The following is a 27020-nucleotide window of genomic DNA, read 5'->3' on the forward strand; positions in this document are numbered from 1 at the left end:
ATTTGTTGACATTTCGGCTTTCTTAATGTCAGTTTTCCCCAGGTGCTTGGAATTTTCCACCCACTTTTCTCTATTCTCAGTTCAGTCCTCATCCTGGCTGTTAGTCTGTATCACTCTGGGGGCACCATTCACGTTATACAATCTGGTGGCCTGGATCATCACCTAGCTCACATCACCTGGCTCACTGCAGCTGCCTCCTGATTCACCTTCCTTCTCTTGGCCTTGACATTCCTCTAAGTCATTGCCCTTACTCTAGCCAGAATGACCTTTCTACAGATCTTTTTGTAACATTCTCCCTTTTATAGCTCTCCTCTTGCTCCTACGATAAAAATCTAAGCTCCTAAAGATGATCTGTACATGAACTAGCTTTCCCACATCTCTCCAACACAGTCCTTCAACCCCACACACACATAGACACACTTTCCACAATCAAACCATCCTGAACTTCTTTGAGTTCTCTGTCAACATCTATCTTTTGCACCACCCCCACTAGCCTACAATGATTCAGGTCCATAAGAAGAAGATGAGTAAAGCTAAGGGTATAGCTCAGTGGTAGAGCCCTTACCTACCATGCACAAGGCTCTGGGTTCAATACTTGGCATTTTGGGAAGGAAGGAAGGAAGGAAGGAAGGAAGGAAGGGAGGGAGGGAGGGAGGGAGGGAGGGAGGGAAGGAGAGCAAGGAAAAAAATATATAAAATGTACTGAATGCTTTCTATGGCCAAATACACAAGTTAAGAGCTTATTCCTCATAGGATTCCCTACCACTAAACAAAGTCTGGCACATAGTAAGCCTTGGTTAAACATAACACTGAATAAATCATGTAGTCCCCCATATTAACCATCCTTGCATTGCTAAAATAATTCTTTCTTGACTATAGTAAACTTATATTAATAGACTGCTTGAATTTGAGTTTCTCAGACTAAACATTCTTCTATTATTAATAAGGAATACTGGGACCTGTTTTTTCTTTTTTAACTTACATTTCATTTGCCTGTCTTATTTTCCATGAGGATCCTCTAAACATTATCAAATTAATTGGGAAGCTTTCCATATTTTTCTATTCTTTTGAACAGTTTAAATAACACAAATCTGTTCCTTTAAAGTTTAAAATACTTACCCACAAAACCGTTCAGATCTAGGAGCATTTGGAGGGATAATTCTTTTGAGAATTTTTCTAATTTATTGGTGCATTTGGGTTTTTTTACCTCATCTTGAGTTACGTTTGGTGATGTATACTTCCTTGAAAGGCATCTGTTTCAATTAACATTTCCAATTTAATAGCGTAAATTGCACACAGCATCCATTAATAATTATTTAACCTTTCTTTGTTTATGTGTCTTTTTATGCCTAATTTTGTGTGTTTTATTTTCTCTTTTTATCTACATTTAACTAGCTAGTTGCCTCTCTTGTTTCCCCTAAAAGAAGCCCAGATTTATCAAGTCTTGAACTCTTTTTATTTCTAACTTTATTTATTTCTGCTTTAATCTTTTTTGTTTCTCTCACTTTCCTTAGATAATCATATCAATGATGAAAAGAACAGTAGCTACAATTATTACATTATTGAGTAGCTACAATATGATGAGCTCTGACTCACTAGGGCACATAAATACTCAAGAATTTTAACATAGATACTATCGCTGCCATTTCACAGATGAGGAAACTGAGGCAGAGAGAGGTTACTAACAATAACAACACATGTAAACATCACTCTTTCTTTTTTGTTTTTTAAAGATAAATCTTTTATTTATTTACTTATTTATTTATTTATTTTTTTAGTTTTTTGGCGGAAACAACATCTTTGGTTGTATGTGGTGCTGAGGATCGAACCCGGGCCGCACGCATTCCAGGCGAGCGCGCTACTGCTTGAGCCACATCCCCAGCCCTGAGCCACATCCCCAGCCCACTCTTTCTTATTTAATAGGAGACTGTTTAAGGCAATAAACTTTCTTCTAAGTGTAGCTATGAAGACAGCCCAAATTCTTTATGTGGAATATTGTAAATGTCATTTCTCTATAAATATTCTTTAACTATATCCTTGACTTTTTCTTTGTCCTATAAGTTACTTAGGAAAGTATTGAGACTGTTTACTTCTAAGTGGCAAAAAAAAAGTGGATTTTCCAAAACATTTTTTTGTTATTAATTTCTAGTTTTATTGTCAATGTATAAGCGAATAGATCCAGAAGAGAATTTGCTTTTTGAAATGTATTTAGATTTATTTTGTGGTTCCAAAGTTCCTAAATCTACCTGCTAAAACCACCTACAAGATTTTTAAAAGCAGAAATTTCAAATCACAATCCAGTTTTTAAAAAGAACAAAGCTTATGAACAGACAGTTCACAGGAAATAAACACAAGTGATCCTTAAGTGTATGAAAAGATGTCTCCAAACGATGGGTAGATCCCACTTGGCTACTCTCATGCACACACAGAGGTTATCAGAAGGCTATTCTCAGATTTTAGGCTAGAGTGCTGGTTGTGATAAATTTGGGACATCAGTTAAATAATCCAGAACTCTATGGGGAATGAGGAAGAAGTGGGGACAGTAGTTACTGCCAGCAAGGGAATTTCATCTCTGGATAAGTACTTCTTTGTGTCTGGTAAAGCTGCTAAGCCATCGAGCCAATTTTTCATGCCTGGTTTTCAATTTGGCCTGGCAATCACTCCAAGTACATGATGTGATTGTCCAACTTCCTAGCTGATACATGGCTTCTCTCTGTCACCCTGCCCACTGGCTTTCTTTTGGGGAGAGCCACATTTGAGCTTATTCTTGAGCTCTCCCTGGTATTGATTTCAAATACTGCTGGCCCAAAGTAACAAAAGTGGTTCAATGCAGAAAGACCCCTCACCATTCAGGGCTCCCTCTCACTCCTAAAGAGAATAGTTTTCTTCCAGAATCTTCAGTTGCATATAGTCCCACACTATATTGCTTTCTTAGGAAGGGGATCTAGGGTTCAACTCCATATCACCTACATTTGGGTCCTAACTATCCTATAAATGACAATTTTAAAATATCAAAGCGTGTCTGGCACCTTCTCCAACTTTCAGTCCTGATACAATGTTTCAGATAGGATGTAGCATTAGGAAAGAGGACTGAGATCCCACTGTCATCTGACTCAGAAGTCCCAAACCATCTTGGTCTAATTTCTATTAAGAAAGAAAATACTTTTCTTCAGAGAGGTTCCTCTAGCTAGAAATTCTATTTACAGCTAGGGATCCAGGTATTTCCCACTCTGAGATTTTTCAGTCCTTATTTAATTGACTTTCCATGTTCTGCAAATACGATGTCCACCCAGGTGAACTTTTGTAAATGTAACTGCTTCCTTTCTACATCAGAAGCAAATCAAGGTTGGATGGGAGCTAATCATTTATTCAAACCATACAGTCTCCTACCTCTCCCAAAGCAGAGTTAAATGTCCTTCTTCCTTCCCATGTTTATCTCAAAATTTAGACAGAATTAAAAAAAAACTGTTATTGCTCCCTTCCAAATACCTTTAAGAACTTACAATTAGATTCAATAAACATGATTTGAGAGCTTGACATGTTCATAGAAGTCTACTAAGCTCCAGCCCCTTGGCCTTCCTGGCTTCTGTACCCTCCAGCCAGGGACAGATAAATAAGGCACACACTCCTCTGGGCTCTCATAACATTCTGTGCCTATGACTAAAATAATACTTGTGACACATCTTAAAATTCTATTTTTCTCACTTGCTAGACCATAAATCTTTAGGGAACAGGGACCAAATCTCAGTTATCTTTGTACCCCCCAGAACTTCTCCTACCTCCTGGTATAAGAAAGGTTTTACAAAACACGTTACTTGAACCAAACAGAAGCCAGTTCCAGTTCCTGCCCTTCGGGAAGTCACAATCCAGGGAGAGGTGCCCTGGCTTCACCTATAAATCAGTGTTCCTGTTTTAAAGATCACTCCAGCTCCATGAACCCAGAACACACAACAGAGGCTTTGGGATCCACCTTCCCTGACTCAGTGGTCACCAGAGGCAGCATTTTGGACAACCCTTTCCCAGGACATAAAGCTGCGTCTCAGCTTGATAAAACACACCAAGCCATCCCTACTCTTTGTTTCCATTCCTTCTCATGGCTAGGTCCCTTATAAGAAAGAGAGGCGTGTTGGGGTCTGGTCTTGGTGACCTTGAGAATCAGTCAGCTGGGGCCACCTGGTCCTACTGCCTGGCAACTTCAAATACAGCCCCAAGATGCCAGCAGTTCTTTTCTTCCAGCACACCCAGATCAGACCTGGTCAGACTGGTATTTCTGCCCCACCACCCACACACACACACACACACACACACACACACACACACACACATGGCAGACCCACCCAGAAGAGGTGTGGCAACCAATACAACAGGCCCACCCACCTGAGAATGATCCTGAGGTACTCAATCCCTTCCACTTCCTCACACTTGATGGACAGAATCAAGTTCCCGAGGCTGCTGCCGGTACAGTAGAAGTTCAGATGATCCTAGAAACAGAAATCAGGTATGAGTGGAGGGGAGGCAAGCCTCCAGACATGTCACCCCAAACCACCTTCTTCATCAGGAAGGAGAAGCCCCACAGAAATGAGGAAGCTAAGGATGTCACTGCTACGGGACATGCCAAGCACCGTGCTATGGGTTTAATACCTACTATCTTCTTTAATCCTGACCACAGCTTTAGGCAAGCGATCATCCCCATTCCACAGACACAGACACCAACATTCAAACTCAGATCTGTCTCAACTTGCTGAAGCTCTTCACCACCAGATGTTCCCAGGGGAGCAGCCCTCACCACCCTAGACTCTCTGTGGGAGAAAGCTAGGAGGCACTCAACACCTCCACCCAAGGGGAGGTGAGAGGTCCTCTGAATCTGGGAGCCTGGGCTACAAACATCGCTTCCTGGAGCCCACGCCAGGTCCACCAAGTCAGGGTGAGGTGTGGAATCTATATTTTAACCTCCTGGGGTTTGGAGGCCTGGGTACAGTTTCCTCCAAGTGAGTCTCTGCAAAGCTGTCTCCAGCTTGAGATATCCAGAATCTGCCCTGGGGACTTGGGGAATCTAGCAAACTTGAAGGGCAGAATATATTTAAAGATATATAACTTTGTCACTTTTAAGTAATCAGAGGGTCACAGCAAGCACACTGTACTCAGAGGAACGGCACACAGGACATGAGACATGTGCATTAAGAAAATGGTAATGTAGACTTCCGAGATGTGAGGATGCGGTTTTTTTCTGGAGAAGTCAAAACTCTGCCCACTCTCCTGCACCCCCAAACACTACCCATCCCATCAACTCCTGGAACCCTTCCTGGGGGTGACCCCCAAAGGACCCATCATGGGAATTCTGTACTGCTCCCCTGCCCCTGCCCCAGAACACTGCCAGTCAAACTTCTCCTATTAAGACAAATGCAGGCAGCAAGGAAGGGGACAGATCTGGGAGGAGAAACGGCAGGGAGAACAGAAGGGGCACTGGAGAGAGGACCCCCTACCTACCCACCCAGGGCACTTCACCCTCTGGCAGCTCTTTTCTCCCAGGGCCCCTGAACCTCACCTTCCCTAGGAAATGCCTGCGGTAGGCCCTGGCTTCGCCCTTGCACTCGAGCTTGTAGCCGAATGTGTTGGGGCTGAGGTTGTCCTCATCCTCCTCCTCACAGATGCTGCTGCCCAGTGACGTCGGTGTGCCCACATTCTCCGGGTCCTCGATCCAATAGCCCCCAAACTGGGGCAGGATGATCAGAGGGTATGGGCCGCCCTTCTCCACAACCTGGAGGCAGAGGGAGGATCTTGTCCTGCAAGCCTACCCTGGGACTGCAGGAGGAGGTGCCTGTGGTGTCCCCACCCACCTCTGAACTGCTCCAGGAAAGGGAGTCTGGTATTTTTAAGGCCAAAGTCAGTAACATGAATCCCTCCTCTGTGACCCACGGCATCTCCAGCTTTACCAGCTGACCCTGTGCCTGTGGGTTGCAAGGCCTGGATGGGAACCCCCAATTAAAACACGGAAAAGCCAGGGTCACAGAGGCAAATATGGAAAGAGGCCTCAGGCCCTCAAATCCCAGGCCTGAGGTTCTTTCCCATGTGGGGCTGGAAAGGGCCATGATCTCCCCAGGGACAGGACCCAGATCGGGCTGCAGTGCAGACAGGGGGGCTCCTACCTCATCAATGCTGGGATATGGGATATAGTCATCCTGCAAGACAAACCAGAGAACAGTACTGTTAGTCCTTGCAGTGGTGATAAAGTCAGATCATTGTTTCCATGTCCCTCTCCTGGATCATGGGAGGGGATGCACTGGGAGGCTTAGCAGGTTGCACCAGGGCTTTGGGAGAAACACATGAGATGGAAGAACAGCCTAGAGGCAGCTGTGGGATCTGATATCTTACATAAATTGTGCGTCTTCAAAGTGACCACACCTGAACGCAAACTCAGCTGAGCCAAAGACTCAGCATACAAAGGTGCTGGCCCTGTCACCTCTAGTGAGACCAGCTTCTCAGCCTAGGGTGCCAACACAGGGCGATGGCCCCTAGTCTCACCCAGTAGCCTTTTCCATGTAACAGGGCTGAACTCTAAGGTACCCTCAGGCATTGGGAAAAAAAACCAAAGCTAAGAGCTGGCGGTCCTCTGAAACCGAGTCTGACAGTCCCAAACACTGTACAGGTGCAGAGACAGGTGCCAACTAGGTGGGGGCGGGAGCGGCCAGGCCCAGCCACCAATCCTGGGTCTCCTTCAAGGCTCCCATCCCCACCCCAGCCTGCTCTGAAGTTCCTTTAAAGGCATGGAGCCAGGTCCCCCTTTGCTGCCTACCAAGCACAAGTGTAACCAGGCTTTAGTCACTTCAGTGGCTCTTGGTGGAAACCAAAGGGAGACAGGAGGGAGACAGAGGAACCCTTGCTCCTCGCCCTCGTCCCACTCATGCCTCCTCACTGGGCCCACCCAATGAGCACCTCAGCCACCCAGCCCACCTTGTTCTTCTGTGGTCCTGGCTTCTGCTCTTCAAGCTTGATCCCCTGTGGAAACAAGGAAAAGAGGACCCATGGAAGCAAAGGTCACGAAAGAGTGACCAAAGAGAGGAGTCTCTGGGCAACTGGCCTTGCTGGGGGTTAATGATGGTGACAGCAGCAACAGCTGGCAGCTCTCACTGCCTTGTCACTGTCAGTCCTCACAGCAGCCCCAGACAAGACAGCTAGTAGTTCAGTTAACAGCCCAGATTGGAGCCAGATGCCCTGGGTTCAAATCCCTGCATTGCTAGTTACTAGCCTAATGACCATGACCATGTCACAGAAACTGTCCTGTGACTGAAATTCGAATGATGACAGCACCTACCATTGTGTTGAAGATCAAAGGTTAACAATGGGTGAAGCCCTTGGAATACTGACTGGTAACTAGTTAGTGCTCTGGGTTATCAGTACCATAGGCTGGAAATTCCACTGTTATCATCCTAGAGCTGAAATGTATTCCCTAGGGCCACAAGGTCAGCAGGGGAGGGGCTAAGATGGGAGCCCATGTCCGTGGCACCACCAACAGCAGCCTCCCCCTAATGGAAGGGCCTGTGCATCCACAGTCCTCCTTCTGCTGCAAGCCTCCTCTATGTGACCCTTGGAGCTGCATCTATAAAATGAGAATGAGACACATTCCCCACCACCCCCGTGCCAAAAAAAAAAAAAAAAAAAAAAAACTTCATAGATACATGGAGTATCTATTTGAGGATCAGATTTGAGGACTGGGATTAGACTGGGGGAATTAACCTGCAGGTGTCTGGAAAATTCACTTCTGAGAGCAGTGCCTTTTCCAGAAGTCCTATAATTGGGTTCTGACTTAACTGGGTTGTGTGGGAGGGAAACACATGGTGTCCCAAGACTGAATAAATCAGGTGAGGGTCTGAGCTGGTGGGACAAGCTAGGAGAAAGCTCCCCTCCAAGGACAGCCCAGAAGTAGTCCCTATCTGGCCAGAGCACTGACACGGGAGGGGCGGGGGGGGGGCGGCATGTGCCTAAGGACACACAGCTAGTGACTGACAAGGCTTGGATTTGAAGCCAGGTCACCTATCCACATGACCACACCCCCCACTTCCTGGACACCAGGGCTCCTGCTAACTGAGTATATGTAGATGCGGCTTCCCCTTCCCTGGACTTCTCTGGGCTGAGTCACCCTGCAGCATTGTTCAGGAGGGTGTGGGAGGGCCCCTCCCACAAGACAGGTGCCCCTCCTGCACACAGGCAGAAAACCACCTGGGTGGCCCTGCAGACCCTGTTGGGGTTGGCCAACTGGGTAAGTGGGGGTGAGGGAGTGATGTCAGGAGTTCACTTTGTTTGTCCTGCATTAGTCATCCCTGTCTGGGAACAGTCCTGAGGCAGGAGAGAAAACCTCCTCCCAGCCTCTCAGACACCCCACTCCCTGCCCCACAACAGAGCCACTGCCCAAGCAGGGCCACCTCTTCCCTGAGTACAACAGGTACTATCACTAGCTGCCTCACCACCCACCCTCCCACCATGAAGAAATGGAGGCTCAGAGGAGAAAGATACTCAACTAGAAGGCATGGAGGTTAAACCTGAGCCCAGGACTGAAGCTTCCAAAGCACGTGCACTAAACTCCCTTTGCTTCACAGGGGTTGTGCCCTTCTTCAAATCCCTAGACTCCTGGGCTGGAATCAAGGATCCTGGAGCCTAGTTTCAGCTCCTCACAACTAGCAGAGTGACCCGGGCACTTAATTGCTCTGAGGCTCTGTTTTCACAACTGCAAGATGAACAGGGAAGAAGCCCATGCCCAAGAACAGAATCCACCCACACCAGGCACTGCCTGACCACCATCAGTTCCCCACATGCAAGTTTCCTATCAGCTACTCTGCTGGACCCTCCACCGCTGGCACCCACTGACACGTGGTAGAGTCTTACACGCTGGGAAGTTTGGCTCCCGCGCCTCAACTGAGACAGAAATGGCAAACCACCATGGGTGCTGGGTGTCGGTTGTCATAGAAATATAGAGGGAGGGGAAAAACAAGCCCCTGCCCTGGAGAAGCTCCCAGTCTAGCTGAGAAGCAAACCCAACCTACAGCCTCTAAAAAAGGAACAATATGAGGCCAGTTAAGTGGGGCCAAATTGTATGCCCTGTGGGGGAGGGAGGGGACTCCAGCTGGGGGTGAGGACAGGTGGAAGGCAGAGGCCACCAGGGAGTAGGAAGGTGGAGCCTCTGATTCCCCACCAGCTTGCCAGAATGAAGGGATCCCATCGGCTTAAAGGGAAAATCCCAGTTCTGCTCCAAGCAGTTGAGCACTTAATTATACCCTGTCCCCACAGCTCCGCGCAGAGCACATGCCAGCCCTGTTTCCACAACCTGATTAGAAGTTCCTTAAAGGAATGTAAAATGAGTTTTCAGTCCACACACTGTTGGGTATGGAGTAGAATCTTAATAATTGACTCGTGGTCACGACACAAATACTATCTTTCCCTCCAACCGTCCCTCTCCTCACCTCCCCTCAGGAGACTTGCATCTCAGGACTGCCCTGGGCACCATATTGCCCCTCCTCCTGGAACTTCCAGAACCTTATTACAGGATCTGTCTCTTCTACTTAGGGTAAAAAGTATCATGGTACAATGGCTAAGCCCTCTGGCTCTCAAGCTACTTACTTGCTTGCCATGTGTCCTAGAGTGCTTAATTTAATAGCTCAATGCCTCAGTTTCCTCACCTGTGATTTGGGGATGGTAATAGGATCATACCTACTTCCCAGGGCCTTGTCAGGACAAAATAACACCTGTCAATCCCTGAGCCTAAGAGAAGTGCTTGAAACATGTGCCATTATCAACTTCTTCCCATTCTCTTCACCCACATCAATTCCACCTGGACCTCTGCTCATATTCCCTAGGGCAACCTTCTTACCTGAGAGCCTGACCTCAGAAGCATTAGTTCCCGGACCCGTAGGGATACAAAAATCCACAAATGCTCAGGTCCCTTATTTAAAATGGCATGGTGTTTGGAACCTACCCAGCCTCCCATATACTTCAAATCATCTCTAGCTTACTTATATTACCTAATACAACATAAATGTCATGTAAATAGGTGTTATCTACATTGTTTAGAGAAGAATGACAAGAAAAAAAGTATGTGCATGTTCAATACAGATGTAAATTTTTCTAAAATGTTTTCCATCCACATGAAACCAAATTTTCCACAGTTGGTTTAATCCATAGATTTGGAATCTGCAGATAAGGACTGTGCTTATAAAAAGTCCCTCAAATCCACATTGAACATTGACTTTCACAGAGTGCCTACCAATTATTTACACATATTCTCTTATAGCAGCTCAGTGAGCATTTTTATTATTGTTTACTTAGAGGCGTGGAAATGGTAAGGAACTCGTACAACCAAGTGTCCAATGCAAGATTTGAACTTGGATCTGCCTCCCATGCTGCAGCTCTCGCTTCCCCGACCCAAGATGACACCCCTCAGATGGGGCTTGCTTTTTCAAGCTTTCTTTCCAACCCATTCCAGGAACAATGGCCCCTTTCCAGCCCTCCCCACTTCCATGGAATTTATGGATCCCCAGCTGGTCCTTCCCGTCCTCAGGCTGGAGTCTTCCCAAGTGCTTTGCTGCCCGATAGCAAAATGGCCTCAGGTGGTCAGGGCTGTGGGGACCTGTCCCTCCAAGGTAGCTCCTGCTACTGAGACCCCCAAGGTCCCAGCAGCAACTGCACCCAGGGTTTGGCTGCTTCCCCACTTTGGGGGTGCTCACCTGCATTTTCTCCAGCATCTCGAAGAACTCCGCCGACTGAAAGACACAAAGTGGGGAGGGAGAGAAAGATGGGAGTCAGAGCCTCCTCCTCACCAACTGCCTGGAAGCTAAGCCCAGGGCTTCCCCAGGGAGGACATTCATTTGAGTCAAGAGAGAAGATAATTTGATTTTGCCTTGCAGAACTGGAGGGCCAGAACACCCCATTCAACAAAAGAGAAAATTAAACAGGCCTGGGCTGGCCACTGGCCCTGGGGAGAGAGCAGACACTCTGTCTCTGTGGGGGAAGGGGCAGGGGGACCCCTGGGAAAAGCCACATTCCCCCAAACACCAATGGAGACTCGGCCTCCAGCAGGATTCATGTTTGGGATGTTTTCAACCCAACAGTGAAGCCAAAATGTCCAACACACGTAGTTTTCTGACATCTGTGGCAACAAAGACTCTCTGTCTCCTACAAAATCTCACTCAGTACCCCAACAGAGAGCCAGTGTATACAGCCACTCCAGTCAGGGCAGCCAAAGAGGCTGGAGCCTCTTTGTGCCCCCTGGGCCACCCTGGCCCCTGCCTCACGGCACTGTTTTGGGACCCTAGAGCTTGTGAAATGCAGCCTGAAACCCATTCATCTGAGCCTCCAGCTCATGGGTGGATTATTTTAAAAATATCAAACCGCAGCTGTTCAGACCTTTAACCTCCTCCACTGACCCCTTTGTAAACTCCAGGTAAAGGTGTAAGGAGAACAAGGAAGTGGAATGCACAGCTGAGGTGCTGGAAGCTTCACCCTGATGAAAAACATGTTCCTGTCCCTCCGAAGTCCCCCACTTCCCACCCCAGGAAAACAGCCCTAATTTCTTTTTTTTTTTAAGCTGTTGATGGACCTTTATTTTATTTATTTGTATGTGGTGCTGAGAGTCGAACCCAGTGCCTTGCGCATGCTAGGCAAGCATGCTACCGCTGAGCCACAACCCCCAACCCCCTAATTTCTTATACTAACATCATTACACAAATCTGAGCACTGGCAAGCCATGAGTCGAGGTGCCTGGACAGACAGTGCCCAAAGAATGCAGTGACAAGGAAGAAGGCACTGTCCTCAACTCTTTTTCATGCAGAATCAGTACCTCCTCAAATCTCCCTTCCTCTGTAGGCACCAAAGAGCCAGAACTGCCTGGGTGTGGGTGACTCAAGCCTACTCCTGTACATTCACATGTCGGGTCTACAGACCTAGATCCTGAACTGCTGTCAGTTCAGGTCAGAGGCTTTCTGCCTCTAACAGGCCAAGCTAGGCCTGACTGAGGTGCTTTGGATTTTATGGCAGGAATGGGCCCCTCCAGATGACTGCTCTCAGAATTCCTCAGAAGGGAGAGACCTCCAAGCAGTCAGGATCTAGGTCTATAGACCCCACAAGTGAATGTACAGGAGTAGGCTTGGGGCATCCACACCCAATGTCCTTGACCAGAGCAGCTGACAAACACCCAAACCTACCCTTCCCACTTTTCTAGGTATAAAAGCACCAACTAATACTGTGCATTCTTACCAACTCCATCTCCAGAAGACCAGGAATGCCAGATATAAAGAGCTCACACCAATCAATAAAGATGAGCAGAAAGAGGACAGGGGACAGAAACAACCAACATTTTAAATACACAGACACCCGATCCACCAATTGCACTTCTAGTAATCTATATTCTAACATTCACATGTACGCAGAGATACATACTCTCAAAATGTTCATTGCTGCATTGTTTGTAACATTTAAATATTTTTTTTGGAACAACTTAAATGCCAATCTATTCGGAAACTGGTTAGAGTAAGCTACATTCATAGAATAAAAATAAATACTGCAAACAGCTTCATGTCAACAAATTAGATAACTTAGATGAAATGGACAAATTTCCTAGAAAACCACAAACTATCAAAACTGACTCAGAAAGAAACACAAAATCGAAAAAGACTTATAAGAAATAAGGAGATTGAATTAGTGATGCAAAAATTTACCCACAAAAGAAAAGTCCAGGCCCAGATGGCTTCATTTGTAAATTCTATCTAATATTTTTTGTGTGTTCATTTGTTTCTTTTTTGTTACTGTTTTTTTATTGAACTATTATAGCTATACATAATAGTTGGGTTTATTTTGACAAAATCACACATGCATGGAATTTGATTTACTCCGTTTCAGTCGTTGGTGTCCATCCCCTTTCCCTCCCTGTCTCCCTCTCCTTCTTCTTCCTCTGTTCTGCTTAACTTTCTTTCACTTATTTATTTATTTATTTATTTATTTATTTATTTATTTATTTTGGTGTACTGGGGATTAAACTTAGGGGCACTCAATCACTGAGCCACATCCCCAGCCCTATTTTGCATTTTATTTAGAGACAGGGTCTCACTGAGTTGCTTAGCACTTCACAAAACTGCTGAGGCTGGCTTTGAACTCTCGATCCTCCCACCTCAGCCTCCCCAGCCACTGAGATTACAGGCATGCACCACCGCACCCGACCTGCTTATTTATTTTTTATTGGTGTTTTATACATATACATAAAGGTAGAATTCACTGTGGTATATTTATACATGCAAATAGCATGATTTTGTTAAATCCTCACTGCATTCACCCCCCCTTTCCTGTTCTTCCTCCCTTCCCCTCTCTCTCCTTCTTCAATGCCATCTGCCAAATATTTAAAGAAGAATTAAAACTAAATCCTCATATTCAGTCTCGAGAAAGTAAAAAGACAACCCACAGACTAGGAGAAAATGTTTGCAAACCATATATCTGATAAGAGACTTATAGCTAGAATACATAAAAAACTCTGACAACTCAATAATAAAAACAAACTCCTTTTAAAAATGGGAAAAGGATCCAAATAGATATTTCCCCTTGAGAAGATACACAAATTGATAATAAGCACGTAAAAAGATACTCAATCGACATCATTAGCCATCAGGAAATACACATCCAAACCACAATGATATTCCACTAAGATAACTATTATCAAAAAGCAGAAAATAAGTGCAAGCAAGAATGTAAAGAAATTGGAAACTTCATATATTACTGATAGGAATGTAAAATGGCACAGTTGCTGTGAAAAATAATTTTGCACAAGAACGCAAATATAAGGGTGTGTGTCACCTCAAAAAGCTAAACACAGAGTTGCCATGTGACCCAGAAATTCCACTCCTGTGTATATACCCAAAAGAACTGAAAACAGGGACTCAAACAAATACCTATAACTAGAATACATAAAAAACTCCAACAACTCAATATTCATACAGAATATTGAGAATTATGTTCATACAGAATGCTCCAGCAGCACTTTTCGTGTGTGCCAAAAGACCCAGACGACTCAGATGTCCATCAAGTGGTGAGTAGGTTACAAATGTGGTATACCTACACAATGGAATAGTATTCAGCCACAAAAGGAATAAAGTACTGTACATGCTACAATAAGGATGAACTTCAAAAATAGTATACTAAGTGAAAGAAGGCAGATATAAAAGATTACATGTTATATGATCCACTTATATAGTAAATCCATATAGACAGAAAGTAGATTAGTGTTTGCTTAGGGCTGAGGGGGTCAGGAGGTTGGATGGCGAGAGCTAAAAGATCCTGGGTTTCTTTCTGAGGTGGTGAAACTGTTCTAAAATTGATTGTGGCGAGGCGATGGTTGCAAAACTCCATGCATATGCCAAACCACTAAATTGTACACTTTAAATGGGTGACTTTACGGTCTGTGAATTATATCAATAGGGCTGTTCAAGAAAGCTATGCAACCGTTCAAAAACAAAGCAATCAATTTCTATTGCTTAAATAAGCCACTCTCCAAGGAACACTGAGGGAAAGTTGGGGGGAAGGAGAAAAATCAGAGCACACCTCATTGAATATAATCCCACTTACATAAATACAACCTTAAAAACAAAATCTAAAATGTGGCGTAGAAAACTATTTGGAAAAAATATAACTCAAACTACCAAAAGTTATTTTATCAAGAAGGGAAGATGAGAGCAGTAAGAGAATTTAAGCTTTGTATTTGGCCTATCACACAAACACATGCACCCACCCATGTGACTTGCATAATTAAACTTTAAATAAATAAATAAGCTTTGTAAGGGATACAAAAATGTGCAAACGACATGAAAAAACTGCTAAAGGAGAAATTATAAAATGACCAATAAGCACAAAGAAATATGCCCAACCTCCCTTGTTATTAAATAAATTGATAGTAAATAATAAGATAACATATTTTGTCTATCAGACTGGCCAATTTTGTCTCTAAATAAAATATTAAAATGGGCTGGGGAAAAAATGGGGATGTTGCTCAGTGGTTTTTGGTACTGGGTTCATTCCCCGGTACCAAAAAAAAAAAAAAGAACACAGGAACTGTAGATAAGTGTGTACCTGGTACAATCTTTCTTTCTTTTCTTATTTTTGGGTTCTGGGGATAGACCCAGGGGTGCTTAACTACTGATTTACATACCAGCCTTTTTTAATTTTTTTATTTTGAGACAAGGTCTCACTAAGTTACTTAGGGCCTCAATAAATTGCTTAAGAGGCTTTGAACTTGCAATCTCTCCTGCCTCAGCCTCCCAAGCCACTGGACTAGTACAATCTTTCTAAGGAGCAATTTGGTGCTCTGTGTTCTAAGTTTTAAAAATGTTCAAATCCTTTGGTCCAAAAAAATTAACCTTAGGTAATTTGCCCTAGAGCAATATTTGAGCAACTGCACAAAAATTCAAATATAAGGGTGTGTATCACCACATTGTTTATAGACAAAAAAGCAGAAATACAGTAGCCACCAGTGACGAGAGAAACAAATAATGCATGAGAGTATGCCCAGACAAGAAAATATCAAGAGAGGAGACTTGTGTTAAATTATTACTAGCACATAGATTCACAATGCCTTTCTAAGTGATAAAAATACTGTTGACAACAAGATAATCCTATTTTTTCAATTAAACCCCAAAAGACATTTGTGTATATACTGTACACGTCTGATTATAGGTATATGTATCATCCCTGCAAAGAAAAATATCTTGCAGGTTAGATGGCAATATAAGATGTTGGTTAAGGATGTTTCACTTTTCTGTGTGTGTGTGTGTGTGTGTGTGTGTGCGCGCGCACGCGCGCGCATATGATCCACGTTTTGAAGACTTGGACACCTAAGTGGAGACTCTTGACAGCCCTTTCATTACTTCCCCAACTCCAGCTCCAGGCCCTTCCCACAACTTCATGATAGGGAGTATCCAGGGACCCAGTACTCAGCCTTCAGTGCCTGCAAAAACACCCTGAATTCAGGCCAATTCATTCTCATACTGATCCTTGGCTCTGTGTATTATAGACTAAAATGCCCAAATCACCCCCAAATCCAGCTCACTCTGTTATCCACATAAGCTGGCAATCAAAAAATTTTTCAGCTGTGTTCTTCAACAATTGCCCTTCTATTGATCAGTCAGTTAACCCCAACCGATTAAGTACCTCCAAGGCATGGACAGGATACTGGAAGTACCTGTCCATGGCAAGGGCCCAACTTCCAAGATATGTGATCTTAAATTATGAAACAACACTTTCCAGGGTAATGTATCTGATGAGCAGCCCCGTGGTTCATGGGCAGCACAAAGCACTTCTTACTGGGATGTCAAACGTAGTTCTCTGCTGCTTTGTAACAAATTACTCCAAACTTTAGTGGCTCAAAACAGTTTCTGAGGAAGGAATTCAAAAGCAGCTTAGTGGTCATCAACAGGGGTTGTGGTCATCTGAAGGCCTAATTGCAGCTGGAGCCTCTTGGCACACTCGCGTGGATACTGGCAGGAAGTCTCAGTTCCTCATCACGTGAGTCTCTCCATCAGCTGCTTGAGCATCCTTGCAACATGGCAGCTAACTTCCCCCAGAATGAGTGTTCCAGCAGAGAGGGCCCAGAGAAAGTTAACCTGAAATCACACATCCTCACTTCCACTTATCCTATGCATTAGAAGCAAATGTCCAGCCCAGACTCAGCAGGAGGAGAATCAGGTTCCACATCTTAAGAACTATCAATAAATGTGTGGACATATTTTAAACCAACACATCAAAGAAGGTTCTGGTAAGACATGAGAGCCTAGGCCCCCTTAAAGAATAAAGAGAAATCACTTGATAGAGAGAGACAAAGAGAACATGGTACCCAAGCAGCAGGAATTATGTTGAAAAAGGTGGAAAAATGAAGAATTGTGTGTATGTGATGAACAGCGAGCAGATCAGCCCAGCTGGACTGGCCTCTGGGTAAAATATCCTGAAGTTCAGATAAGAAAGGAGAGCTGGGGTCTGGACCTGAGAGTCTCTGACTGCAGAACTCAGGTTAAATCTGCAAGGCAGAGCAGAGCTGCTTAGATTTAGGTGCAGTAGGAAGACAGGAGGGAGCTGAACCCTGTTGTCAAAGCCTGGGTCTGGGGAATGGCCAGTCTGATGCTGCCCAGCTGTGTGGCATAATGCAGGTTAATCTCTCTCAATTCTCTTAATTTCCTTACCTGAAAACTGAACCAAATAATCCTTGACTTTTGGGGGCTCTTACATGGATGAAGTGATAATGCATATAGGAAGTGCCCAGCCAGTACCTGGTCCATGGAGAATGCTCAGTAAATAGCAGCTACTAAAAGTAACTATGAGAATGCTCACTATGGAAACAGCTTGGACCTGTTGGAAAGAGGGTCCGGCAGCTTCAGGATACTTTTCTTGACTTTGTGGATCTTCCCAGAGCTGGTATGTTTGGATTCCTATTAAAAATGAGCGTGCGTTTCCTGAATGAAGATACACCGTGGCCTTGGGGCTGGCCAGATGGTGAGAAGGGCCGTGATTCATCCTCAGATGTGAGAATGCTCTGGGAGACGATTCCTACATGGACAGTGCCCAGGAGCAGAAATCAGCCAGTGGAAGCTGGCCTTAGCTGAGTTGGCCTCACTAACTCAGCTTGGTGACTAGTTGAAATTTCCAATGCGACAGTTCCAGTCTTGGCAAAGAGCGGGTCTCCTTTTCCACTCAGAAGCAGGGTGACTCAGGGCAGGCTGGAAGAGTAGCTGTAGCCTTTCAGATCCACCCTTATCCACACACCCTGAGAATACATCACGCAGCCAAGCCACCCTGCAGGCACTCAATAAATACTCACTGAGCTGCTGTCCCAGTGGGACAGGCTGAAGTCCTGCCCAGGGCATCCTTGGGAAGGGGATCTCCCTCCTTCAGGAAGCCAGCCCCTGGATTTTTCATAGAGGAATGTAATTCGGCCTCTTCATCAATAGCAGTGTGAGCTCAGCTGTCTAATTTATTATTAGCAACCACCGTTGCCACCCAAATGAGAGCGGCGGCCAGCATTTCCCCTGGGCTCTGCTTTAATAGCCAGTCAAGTAGGCCGTGAAATAATCACAGAGCCAGCTCAGCCAAGGAAGTCACAGGCTGGGCCCCGGGGTTCGGTCAGGTTCAGTCCCTGTCCTCTCCACCTCCCAATATAGAAACCGCCTGGTCCTCCCTCCTGAGGGTAAAGCCAGTCTTTGGGGAAGAGACTGTTGGAGGAGGTTCCAAGTAGGAGGAGAAGGCGTGACCAGGAACTGCAGGGAGCCATTTAGGTTTGAAAAATCTCAAGAAATCTTCCCCAGTGCGCCCCCTTTCTGGCTCTGGTGCCAGTGCACTGCTTGGGTAATGACAAAGATAAACAATGGAAAGAATACGGATTTGTGTGAGACGATTTTCTTTTTTAAAATATTTTTTCTTGTAGATGGATATAATAACTTTATCTTATTTATTTATATTATTATGTGGTGCTGAGGATCAAATCCAGTGCCTCACACATGCTAGGCAAGCGCTCTACCACTGAGCTACAACCCTAGCCCAACAATTTTCCTTTGATATCTGCTAGGGATTGGTTCCAGGAACCTCAACAGACATCAAAATCTCAAGTCCCTTAATATAAAATGCCATAGTGTTTGCACATAATCTACACACATCCTCCTGTGTGCTTTATATCATCCAGACTAATACCTAATACAATGTAAATGCTATGTCAACAGTTGTTATACTATATTGTTTAGGGACGAAAAAAGCCTATACATGATCAGTGTAGACACAACTTTGTGTTCGAATATTTTCAGTCTGAGGTTAGTAGAATCAGTGGATGCAGAACCCACAGATATGGAGGTCCAACTGTTCAGGACAGCTGTAGCAGCCTGTCTACTCCTTGTGCTCTTCCTGCAAGCAGAAGCAGCCCCACCTGTGCCCCCTCTGCTTCAGTGGCAGCTCTACACATTGACGTGGCTTCTCCCTGCAACATACTCCCCTTTCACTCCTCCTCCTCCTCTGTGACCCTCCTTGTTGAAGAGACACCCACTGCCACCCACCTGCAGCTCACCATGTCCCTGCAGTGAGTAACTAAATACTCTGCCCCAGCTCTAGGCTCTACTCCTCCACTACTGGAGGGTGTGTTTATGTGTGAGCAGCCTTGTTATGCCCCACTCCCAAGAGGTAGGACACACCCACAGATCACAGCAGGATGACAGCTATCTGGGCACCCTGCATGTTGGAATGAGCCAGCATGTGCACAGCCTGGCACAGCACCCAACACACAACACACTCCATGCTCATCAGCAATCGCCTCAGTCATTACCCTTGCCCACCCCAATCCAGGGCACACACTGAGGAACCAAAGTCACATTAACAGCAGAAACAAATTCATAGCTAGACAAGAATGAAGGAGAAGGTGTTTTCCACTCACACGGATCCCTGGAAAATAAGGTGAAGATGCAGAAAAAGAAGAAAACGATGGTCATAGCAAGTCTCTGGTCCTCAAGGAAATACCAAGAGAGGTATATGTGTGTGTGTATGTGTATGTGTGTGTGTGTGTGTGTGTGAGAGAGAGAGAGAGAGAGAGAGAGAGAGAGAGAGAGAGAGAGAGAGGTGTATATGCAAGACCCAGAGCATACACTCTATTAGGAACCAAATCAGACGTGCCGCCCAGCTACCTGACCATGGAGCACACCAAGTTGCCTGGCTGCTGCCTCGGAGGTCCTGGAGGGTGGGCAGCTGCCCACCCTCCAGAGAAACACCAGAACAGAAGGTCCTTAAGGACACCAGGTTCTTGGTCTATAGTGTTCACTGCTGTCTCCCTCTGCCTAGAAGTGTCCAGCCCATAGCAAAGGCTCAAGAAACATTTGCCAGTGAGTAACTAAATACTCTGCTGAGAAGGATGAGAATGAAACAAGCAGTGGAAACTGAGTCTTAGGCCTGCAAATGAGCAGGGCTGGCTCCTTGGGATGGCTAGAGGCAGGACTGGACAGGCCAATATGCCTACTAATAAGAGTTATCTAAGTTCTAGCCACGGACTGAACCCTCACCCAATCCTACCTAGCCCAATCCTATCTCTAATGGGTGCCCTCAATGATTAGTTGTCTTATCAAGTCCTGTTCCAACCAAGTCCTGTTCCAACAAAGTCTCCCTCCTCCACTACCACGAAATTACCTGCATGCTTCTATTTTCTTTCTTTGGCCTCCCCTCCCAGCTACTTATGCTTCACAGAGCTCCTCTACTGCTGGAGTATTTCACAGATGCCCCCTCACTATATCACCTGGGCCCAGGAACCCGCAATGCCTCTCTATTACCTATCGCAGTGCTAATGCAATAGAATCACCTGGAAGGCTTGCTAAAACACAGCTTCCTGGGCCCACCCCTAGTGTTTCTGATTTCTAGCCAGAGAATTTGCATTTCTAACCAGTTCCCAGGTGACCATCCTTGGAGAAGCACTGACCTACGGACTTGTGTTTAATGCGGGTGGGGTATATGAAAGGGACTCTCAGGGCAGAGATGTCAGAGCAGAGATGGAGTCAGGAGGGGAAGGGTGGGAAGATGGCAGGTCTAATAGGACATCTTAAAAATCAGGCAGACATATTTATATCTCTAAGATAGGACTGGAGGGTGCAAATAACTAGACAGGCAGACAATGAAAGAGAAAAGGGATTAAAAAAAGAGAGAGAGATTGCATCAGTAATTAAAAGCTTCCCAATCAAGGAAGATTCAGGACCAAATCACATGGCTTCATAGTGAATTCTATCAAACATTTAAAGAATTAATACAGATCCTCTGAAACTCTTCCAAAAGTTGAAGAGTTGAGGAAATACTTCCTGACCCATCCTATGAGGTCGATATTACCATACAAAGGAACCCCAAGAAAACTACAGATCGATATCTCTTTAATGGACACAGAGGCAAAAATTCTCAACAAAACATAGGCATATTATACACCATGACCAAGTAGGATTTTACCCTAGGAATGCAAACTTGGTTCAAGATAAGAAAATCAATGTAACATTATCACATTAATAGAACAAGAAAGGAAAGACATATGATAATCTCAATTGATGCAGAAGAAACACTTGACAAAAATCAATAACCCTTCTTGATAAAAAAAAAAACTCTGAAAACTAGAAATAAAAGAGAACTTCCTCAACATGATAAAAAACATTTTTAAAAATAAATGAAACCAGTCTGATGTGTTAAGGAAGTTGTCTATAGGCTGTAGGAATAGGGGCAATTCTCACATTTTCTCTAATTTGTCAGTCTCTATCATAAGCAGCTATTACATTGGCAACAAAGAGTTAATTTTAAAAATGAAAAAAAACATAGCTAACAGCATATTCAATGGTGAAATTTCTTCGTTCGAAATTAGGAACAAGATAAAGATGCCTGCTTTCACCAACATTATTCATTGTACCCTCATAGCCAAAGTAAAGAAATAAAAAGCAACCACCACAAAGAAAGGAGTATAATTTTTTTTCTGTTTTCAGATGACATGATCCTATATAGGCAGCCTTAAAACTTTTACCCCAAAAAAAAAATGACTTAAGCTAATAATCAGGAAAACCACCAAATACAAAAATCAATTGTGTTTCTGAACACCAGCCACAAACATCAAAAAAGGAAAACAAGAAAACAATTCCATTTACAAATAGCATAAAAATGAAATGAATAAGAACAAATTTAACCAAAAGACTTATACACTGAAAATATAAAACATTATTGGAAGAAATTAAAGACAACCTAAATAAATGGAATGACATCCCATGTTCATGGATTGGAAGATTTAATATTATTTAGAGGCCAACACCAAACAAAGCAATCTACATATTTAATAAAATCCCTATCAGAATCCTAGATGTCCTAGATGAGTTTTTGTTTTGTTTTTGTAGAAATTGAAAAGCTGACACTAAGTTTGATATAAGAACTCAAGGAATCCAGAATAGCCAAAACATTATTGAAAAGAAGGAACAAAGTTAAGGGACTCACACTTCCCAATTTCAAAACTTACTACAAAGCTACAGTATCAAAACAGTGTGGTGGCGGCCTAAGGATAGACATATAAAACAAAGGCATAAAATTAAGAGTCCAGAGATAAATCCACACACCTATGACTAACTGATTTTTTTTTGTACTAGGTACTGAACCCAGAGACATTTAACCATTAAGCCACATCCCCAGACCTTTTTTATATATTTTATTTTGAGACAGGGTCTCCTTAAGTTGCTTAGGGGCCTCACTAATTTGCTAAGGGTGGCTTTGAACTCACAATCCTCCTGCCTCAGCCTCAAGCTGTTGGGATTACTGGGGTATGCCACCATGCCCAGCTGGTTAATTGATTCTTTTTTTTTTAATATTTATTTTTTAGTTTTCAGCGGACACAACATCTTTGTTTGTATGTGGTGCTGAGGATTGAACCCGGGCCGCACACATGCCAGGCGAGCGAGCGCGCTACCACTTGAGCCACATCCCCAGCCCTTAATTGATTCTTGACAAGGATACCGAGACTTATCAATAGGGAAAGAATAGATTTTTCAACAAATAGTTGGAAAAAAATATCCACATGCAAAAAAATGAAGCTGGCTATTTTCTCTGTTTAATTTTTAAGTAGACTCTGTGTAGTTTTCATATAGCAGCTGCACCATTCTGCTTTCCCACTAACAGAGTTACACAAGGTCCAGTTTCTCCACATCCTCACCAACACTTGTCATACTTTGGGTTTTTTTTTTAATACTAACCATACTAACAGTACTACCTCATTGTAATTTTTATTTACTTTCCCTAATGATTAATAGTATTGAGCATTTTTTTTCACATTCTTATTCACCATTTGTATGTCTTTCGAGAGAAATGTCTATCCATGTCTTGAGCCCATTTTTAAATCACATTATTAGTTTTTCTGCTATTGAGTTCTGGGAGTTCCTTATATATTTTGGAGATTATCCCCCATCGGATATATGGTTTGCAAATATTTTATCCCACTCCATTGGATATTTTTTTCACTCTGCAAATTGTTGTTTCTGCTGTACAGAAACATAAGAATCCCATTTCTTTAGAATATCCCATTTCTCTAGAAAGACAGAAAACAAACTAATGTTTGCCAGGGGCTGGGGGTGGAGAGAGGAAAGGATGGAGAGTAACTGTTAATGGGGTTTTATTTGAGGATGATGAAAACAAAATATTTTGGAACTAGATAGAGGTGGTGATTGCACAACATTTTGAATGTACTAAATGCCACTGAACTGTTTACTTTAAAGTGATTAATTTTATGTTACATAAATTTCACTTCAATTTAAAAAAATAAATAAATAAATCAAAAGAGTGGAGGAGTAAGACAACGTTAAATGCCCAAAAGGGACAGTCACTATTTATCTGTAACCAAGCTGCCAAGTTAGAAACGCAAGCTCAATGCAGCTGGAGTTTTCAAAATAAGCTAGAAATCCAAATTTTTATGTGAACTCTTATCAGTCCTTATACATTGATAATCAATTCATTGTTAATCAACTCAATGTTAAAAATCTCTATGCAGATCAAACATAATAAGTCTGTGAACCAAATCAGCCCACAAGACACAAGAATGAAGTTCTGCTCTGGTCAACAGGAAACCACTGGATATTCCTCAGTTGTAAAAATGATAGAAACAAAAGTTTTAGGAAGTCCCAGGTGTCCTCAGTTGGGGACTCCGTGATGTGCCAGGCATTGGGCACTGAATCAGGCACTTTACAAATGCTACCCCATAAGCCTCACAAGCATCCAGAGAGGGTTAGAGTTAAAAGGCTGGAGGCTTAGAGTGGTCAAGCAACTTGCCCACAGTGAACACACTTAGGAAATGCAGAGACAGGTTCAAGTCCAGCTTCATCTGGGTTGGTCAACTCCACATCTCACACACTTCTGATGGGCATCTCAAATTCAACGAGGCCAAAACAGAACTCCCATTAAATTAAAAACTTACTCTGCACCAACCAGCTTTCTACTTCAATGCATAGTATCTCCTCCCATCCTAAGCTCAGGACAAAGCCCTAAGAGTCCTCATGGATTGCTCCAATCCCACTCTCAATCCGCCTCCAAGTCTACCATCAAAGTGGGTCCCATTTTGTGTCTCATTACCTCCATCATGTCACTGTCCCTCAATGGTCCATTCAACAGTCTCCTATCAGATTTCCTGCCTCTCACCACCACCCCCACCAGTTCTCTATACAACAGCCACATGGTCCTTTGGAAGATTAATATGATGCATCGGTCTCCAGCTTAAAGCCCTCCAAATAACCACAAGCCACTCCCTGCCATGACTCAGAGGGGTCAGGCCAGTTCTGTTTGATAACAAGGTCATAAGCCCCACAAAACCCTTCCTGAGATTAGGGAACTCCTTGGCTCAACTCCCAAAATATAGTATCCTGCCACTCCTCACACTGTCACTCATCCCTAGACTGTGACTCTTAGCTTCCTGAATAAAAGGGATGGCACAGTCAAGGAGGGGGAAGAAAGGCAAGAAAACATCCAGTCCCCAGCCAGCAGCAGGAAGGTGTGTGGATGAGGGAGCCCAGTAGCCCCAGCGGGGCAGCATCAGCCTGGGCCCCGTGTCCACCAGGAGTACAAAGAGGCTGGCAGAGCCGAAACAGCGTCCAGGAACCTCCAGGGACCATCTGGCTGGGCAGGACTAGATGTGCTCACTCCCCACCCCAAGTCTCACATCGACCACATCCTAAGGCTCAATGACAGAGTGTAGGAGGGACTATGCCCCTCAACCCCTCCAGGCAGCAGGACCTGGATGGGCATTCCTCTTGCAGCCTGGAGACACCCTCCTACGATGGCTACCCCGAGACCACAGAACAAAGAAGCGAGGGGCTAGGCTCCCAGGGCTGAGCTGGCCAGCTCCACAGCAGACGCCCCCGTGGAAGAGTCCCTCTCTCCCTCTCATCCTGTAAACTCCCACCTGTGGCGCGACCTGTAGCTGGCAATGGGTCCCCTTGGGCCCTGGCACTGGGCCAAGAAGATCTCTCAGAGAAGCACACAAGTGAGCTCTGTCCGACCCCATACCAAGACCCCACCTCAAATAACAGGCCAGGGAGGAAAGACCTGGACCCTGACTCTGTCCCCATCCACTCCCCCACCCCCACCACTCGTGTGTGTGCGCACACACACACACACATACACACACACACACAGAGTCCCCATTGTCCTCGATCTCTGCTCCTCCTTCCCCGGAGTGACAGGAGGCTTCCATGCCCCATGGTGAGCAAACAGCCACTTGGGGCTTCCTGCCAGGTGACAGGAGGAGGGACTATGCCCCTCAATCCCTCCAGGCAGAAGGACCTGGATGGGCATTCCTCTTGCAGCCCAAAGACTCACCAAAATGTTCTTGAAGAAATCCATCATCTTCCTCCCCTGCCCGTCCCCTGTGAGTCAGGGGCCCTGTCTGCCTTAGCACCACTGCTGTGGCTGCTGCTCGGCTGCTGCTGCTGCTGCTACCACCACAGTGGCAGCAAGGGTGGCTGCTGACGTTGGACAACTTCCTTAAGATCAAACAAGGAACTGCAGGATTTGGGTGTCTGCCCAGAGCTGTTAGTCCACATTGACTCGCTTTGACCTTCAACCCCTCTTCTGCCTGGGCTGTTTTTCTTGGGGAGTCCAGGACCGGTGGAGCGGCCACCCATCATATGTCATAAGAGCAAGGGGTCCCTCCCAAGGGAGGGGTGCCATGCCAGAAAGTTAGAAGAGGACACCCATCTGGGCCTGAGAAAGTCAAAGGTAAGAAGCACTTGTCCCCTTCCATCCCTGCGAGAGGAGTTCCCAATGCTACTGGCCTGCGCCAGGCCACAGGGAGGAATGGGGCACAGGAGGCCAGTGACGGTGCCAGGATGAAAGAAGAATAGTGTTGGGTGTCTTGTGGGGCTCAGGGCGGACCCCACTTGCCGGGCCTCAGAGTTCCTGTCTGTGAGCTGAGAAGTTCTATGCACAAGGAAAATAAAAACAAAGTAAAAGATCAGCACCTGTGTCTCTGAGTTTGTGTTTTCATTTTTAGAGGACTGGGGACTGAAGTGCCTGCCTCTTTGAAGGCTTCTCCTGTGGACCCTACAGAGCCTGGAACACCACTCATCAGAGATGTGAAGATACAGTTGGGAGGTTGCTTTAGGAGTCCCGGGGAGGGGGCAAGAGGGCTTCTGAGAAGGGGTGCAGAGGCATAGGGAACTGTTTTCTTTCAGGAATAGGCTGAATTTTTTTTTTAAATCTATTGCATGTACTACTCTGTTTTTAAAATATTTTTAAAAGCACTTTAAGAGAGCAGTCCTCATGTCCTGTGGCTATCCCTTGAGAAAAATTAAAAATAAATAAGATGAATGGCCTGGGGAGACTCAGGCTGTATCCATGGCTCGGGGCCAGAGGTGTCCACGAGCTGTGCTTTTAGGAGCTAAGTGTGGGGAGCAGAGAGCCAGGCCCTCTCCTGGGTCTCGGAGTCTCTTTCCAACACTAATAAACACGTCATACTTCATACCCATTGGGGGGCCCTCAGTCCTGTTCCAGCTTTAGGAGGAAAGCAATGTCCCCAGCTCAAAAGGAAGGGCATGAATTTTTAAATGCCTCTAAAAAGCAGTGTGGTAGAAATAGCTCTGGATTTAGTATGCGGCACACAAGCTTTCCACTCATGGTTCTGCTGATGGTACGCTGTAATTGGCCTCTGAGCCTCGGTTTTCCTATCTGTAAAATGAAGGTATTTGGCCCACCAGGATGTGGAGCATGTACTGGGTCCACTGCAAGATGAGGCACGAATCACCCTCCACAAATACAACCATGATGATCCCAGACCTTCCCTCCCAGCTCCACTTCCTGAGTGTGAAAAGAAGCCCACCCAGAAGACCAGTCTTTCTCTGCTTTCCCTCACTCATGCCCAGCTGGCATCTGGACACCCAGCCCACTTCACCTCTCCAGCCCTGCACGGCCTGTGCCTGCTCCAGAAACCCCACCAGCATCCCCTGGGAGGAGAGAGGCCAGGAAATGTCCCCAGGGGCTGGGGG

General features: G+C 45.0%; 1 protein-coding gene across 2 annotated transcripts in view; it reads right to left on the reverse strand.

Annotated features, from left to right (window-relative positions):
* RAP1GAP2 (RAP1 GTPase activating protein 2) overlaps positions 1–27020 on the reverse strand; it is a 136492-nt gene that overhangs the window by 47282 nt on the left and 62190 nt on the right. For both annotated transcript variants that reach the window (XR_014019378.1, XM_081271606.1), the window contains exons 3-7: positions 10716–10751; positions 6952–6996; positions 6147–6179; positions 5546–5758; positions 4378–4481 (exon numbers count right to left, since the gene is read on the reverse strand). Coding sequence is in view for 1 of the 2 variants with exons in the window: in XM_081271606.1 (XP_081127732.1) it covers positions 4378–4481; positions 5546–5758; positions 6147–6179; positions 6952–6996; positions 10716–10751 (431 nt within the window). In the remaining variant the exon portion in view is untranslated. The remainder of the gene's footprint in view (positions 1–4377; positions 4482–5545; positions 5759–6146; positions 6180–6951; positions 6997–10715; positions 10752–27020) is intronic.

This window comes from Spermophilus citellus, assembly GCF_964194105.1.
Source record: "Spermophilus citellus genome assembly, chromosome: 17".
Classification (NCBI taxonomy): domain Eukaryota; kingdom Metazoa; phylum Chordata; class Mammalia; order Rodentia; family Sciuridae; genus Spermophilus; species Spermophilus citellus.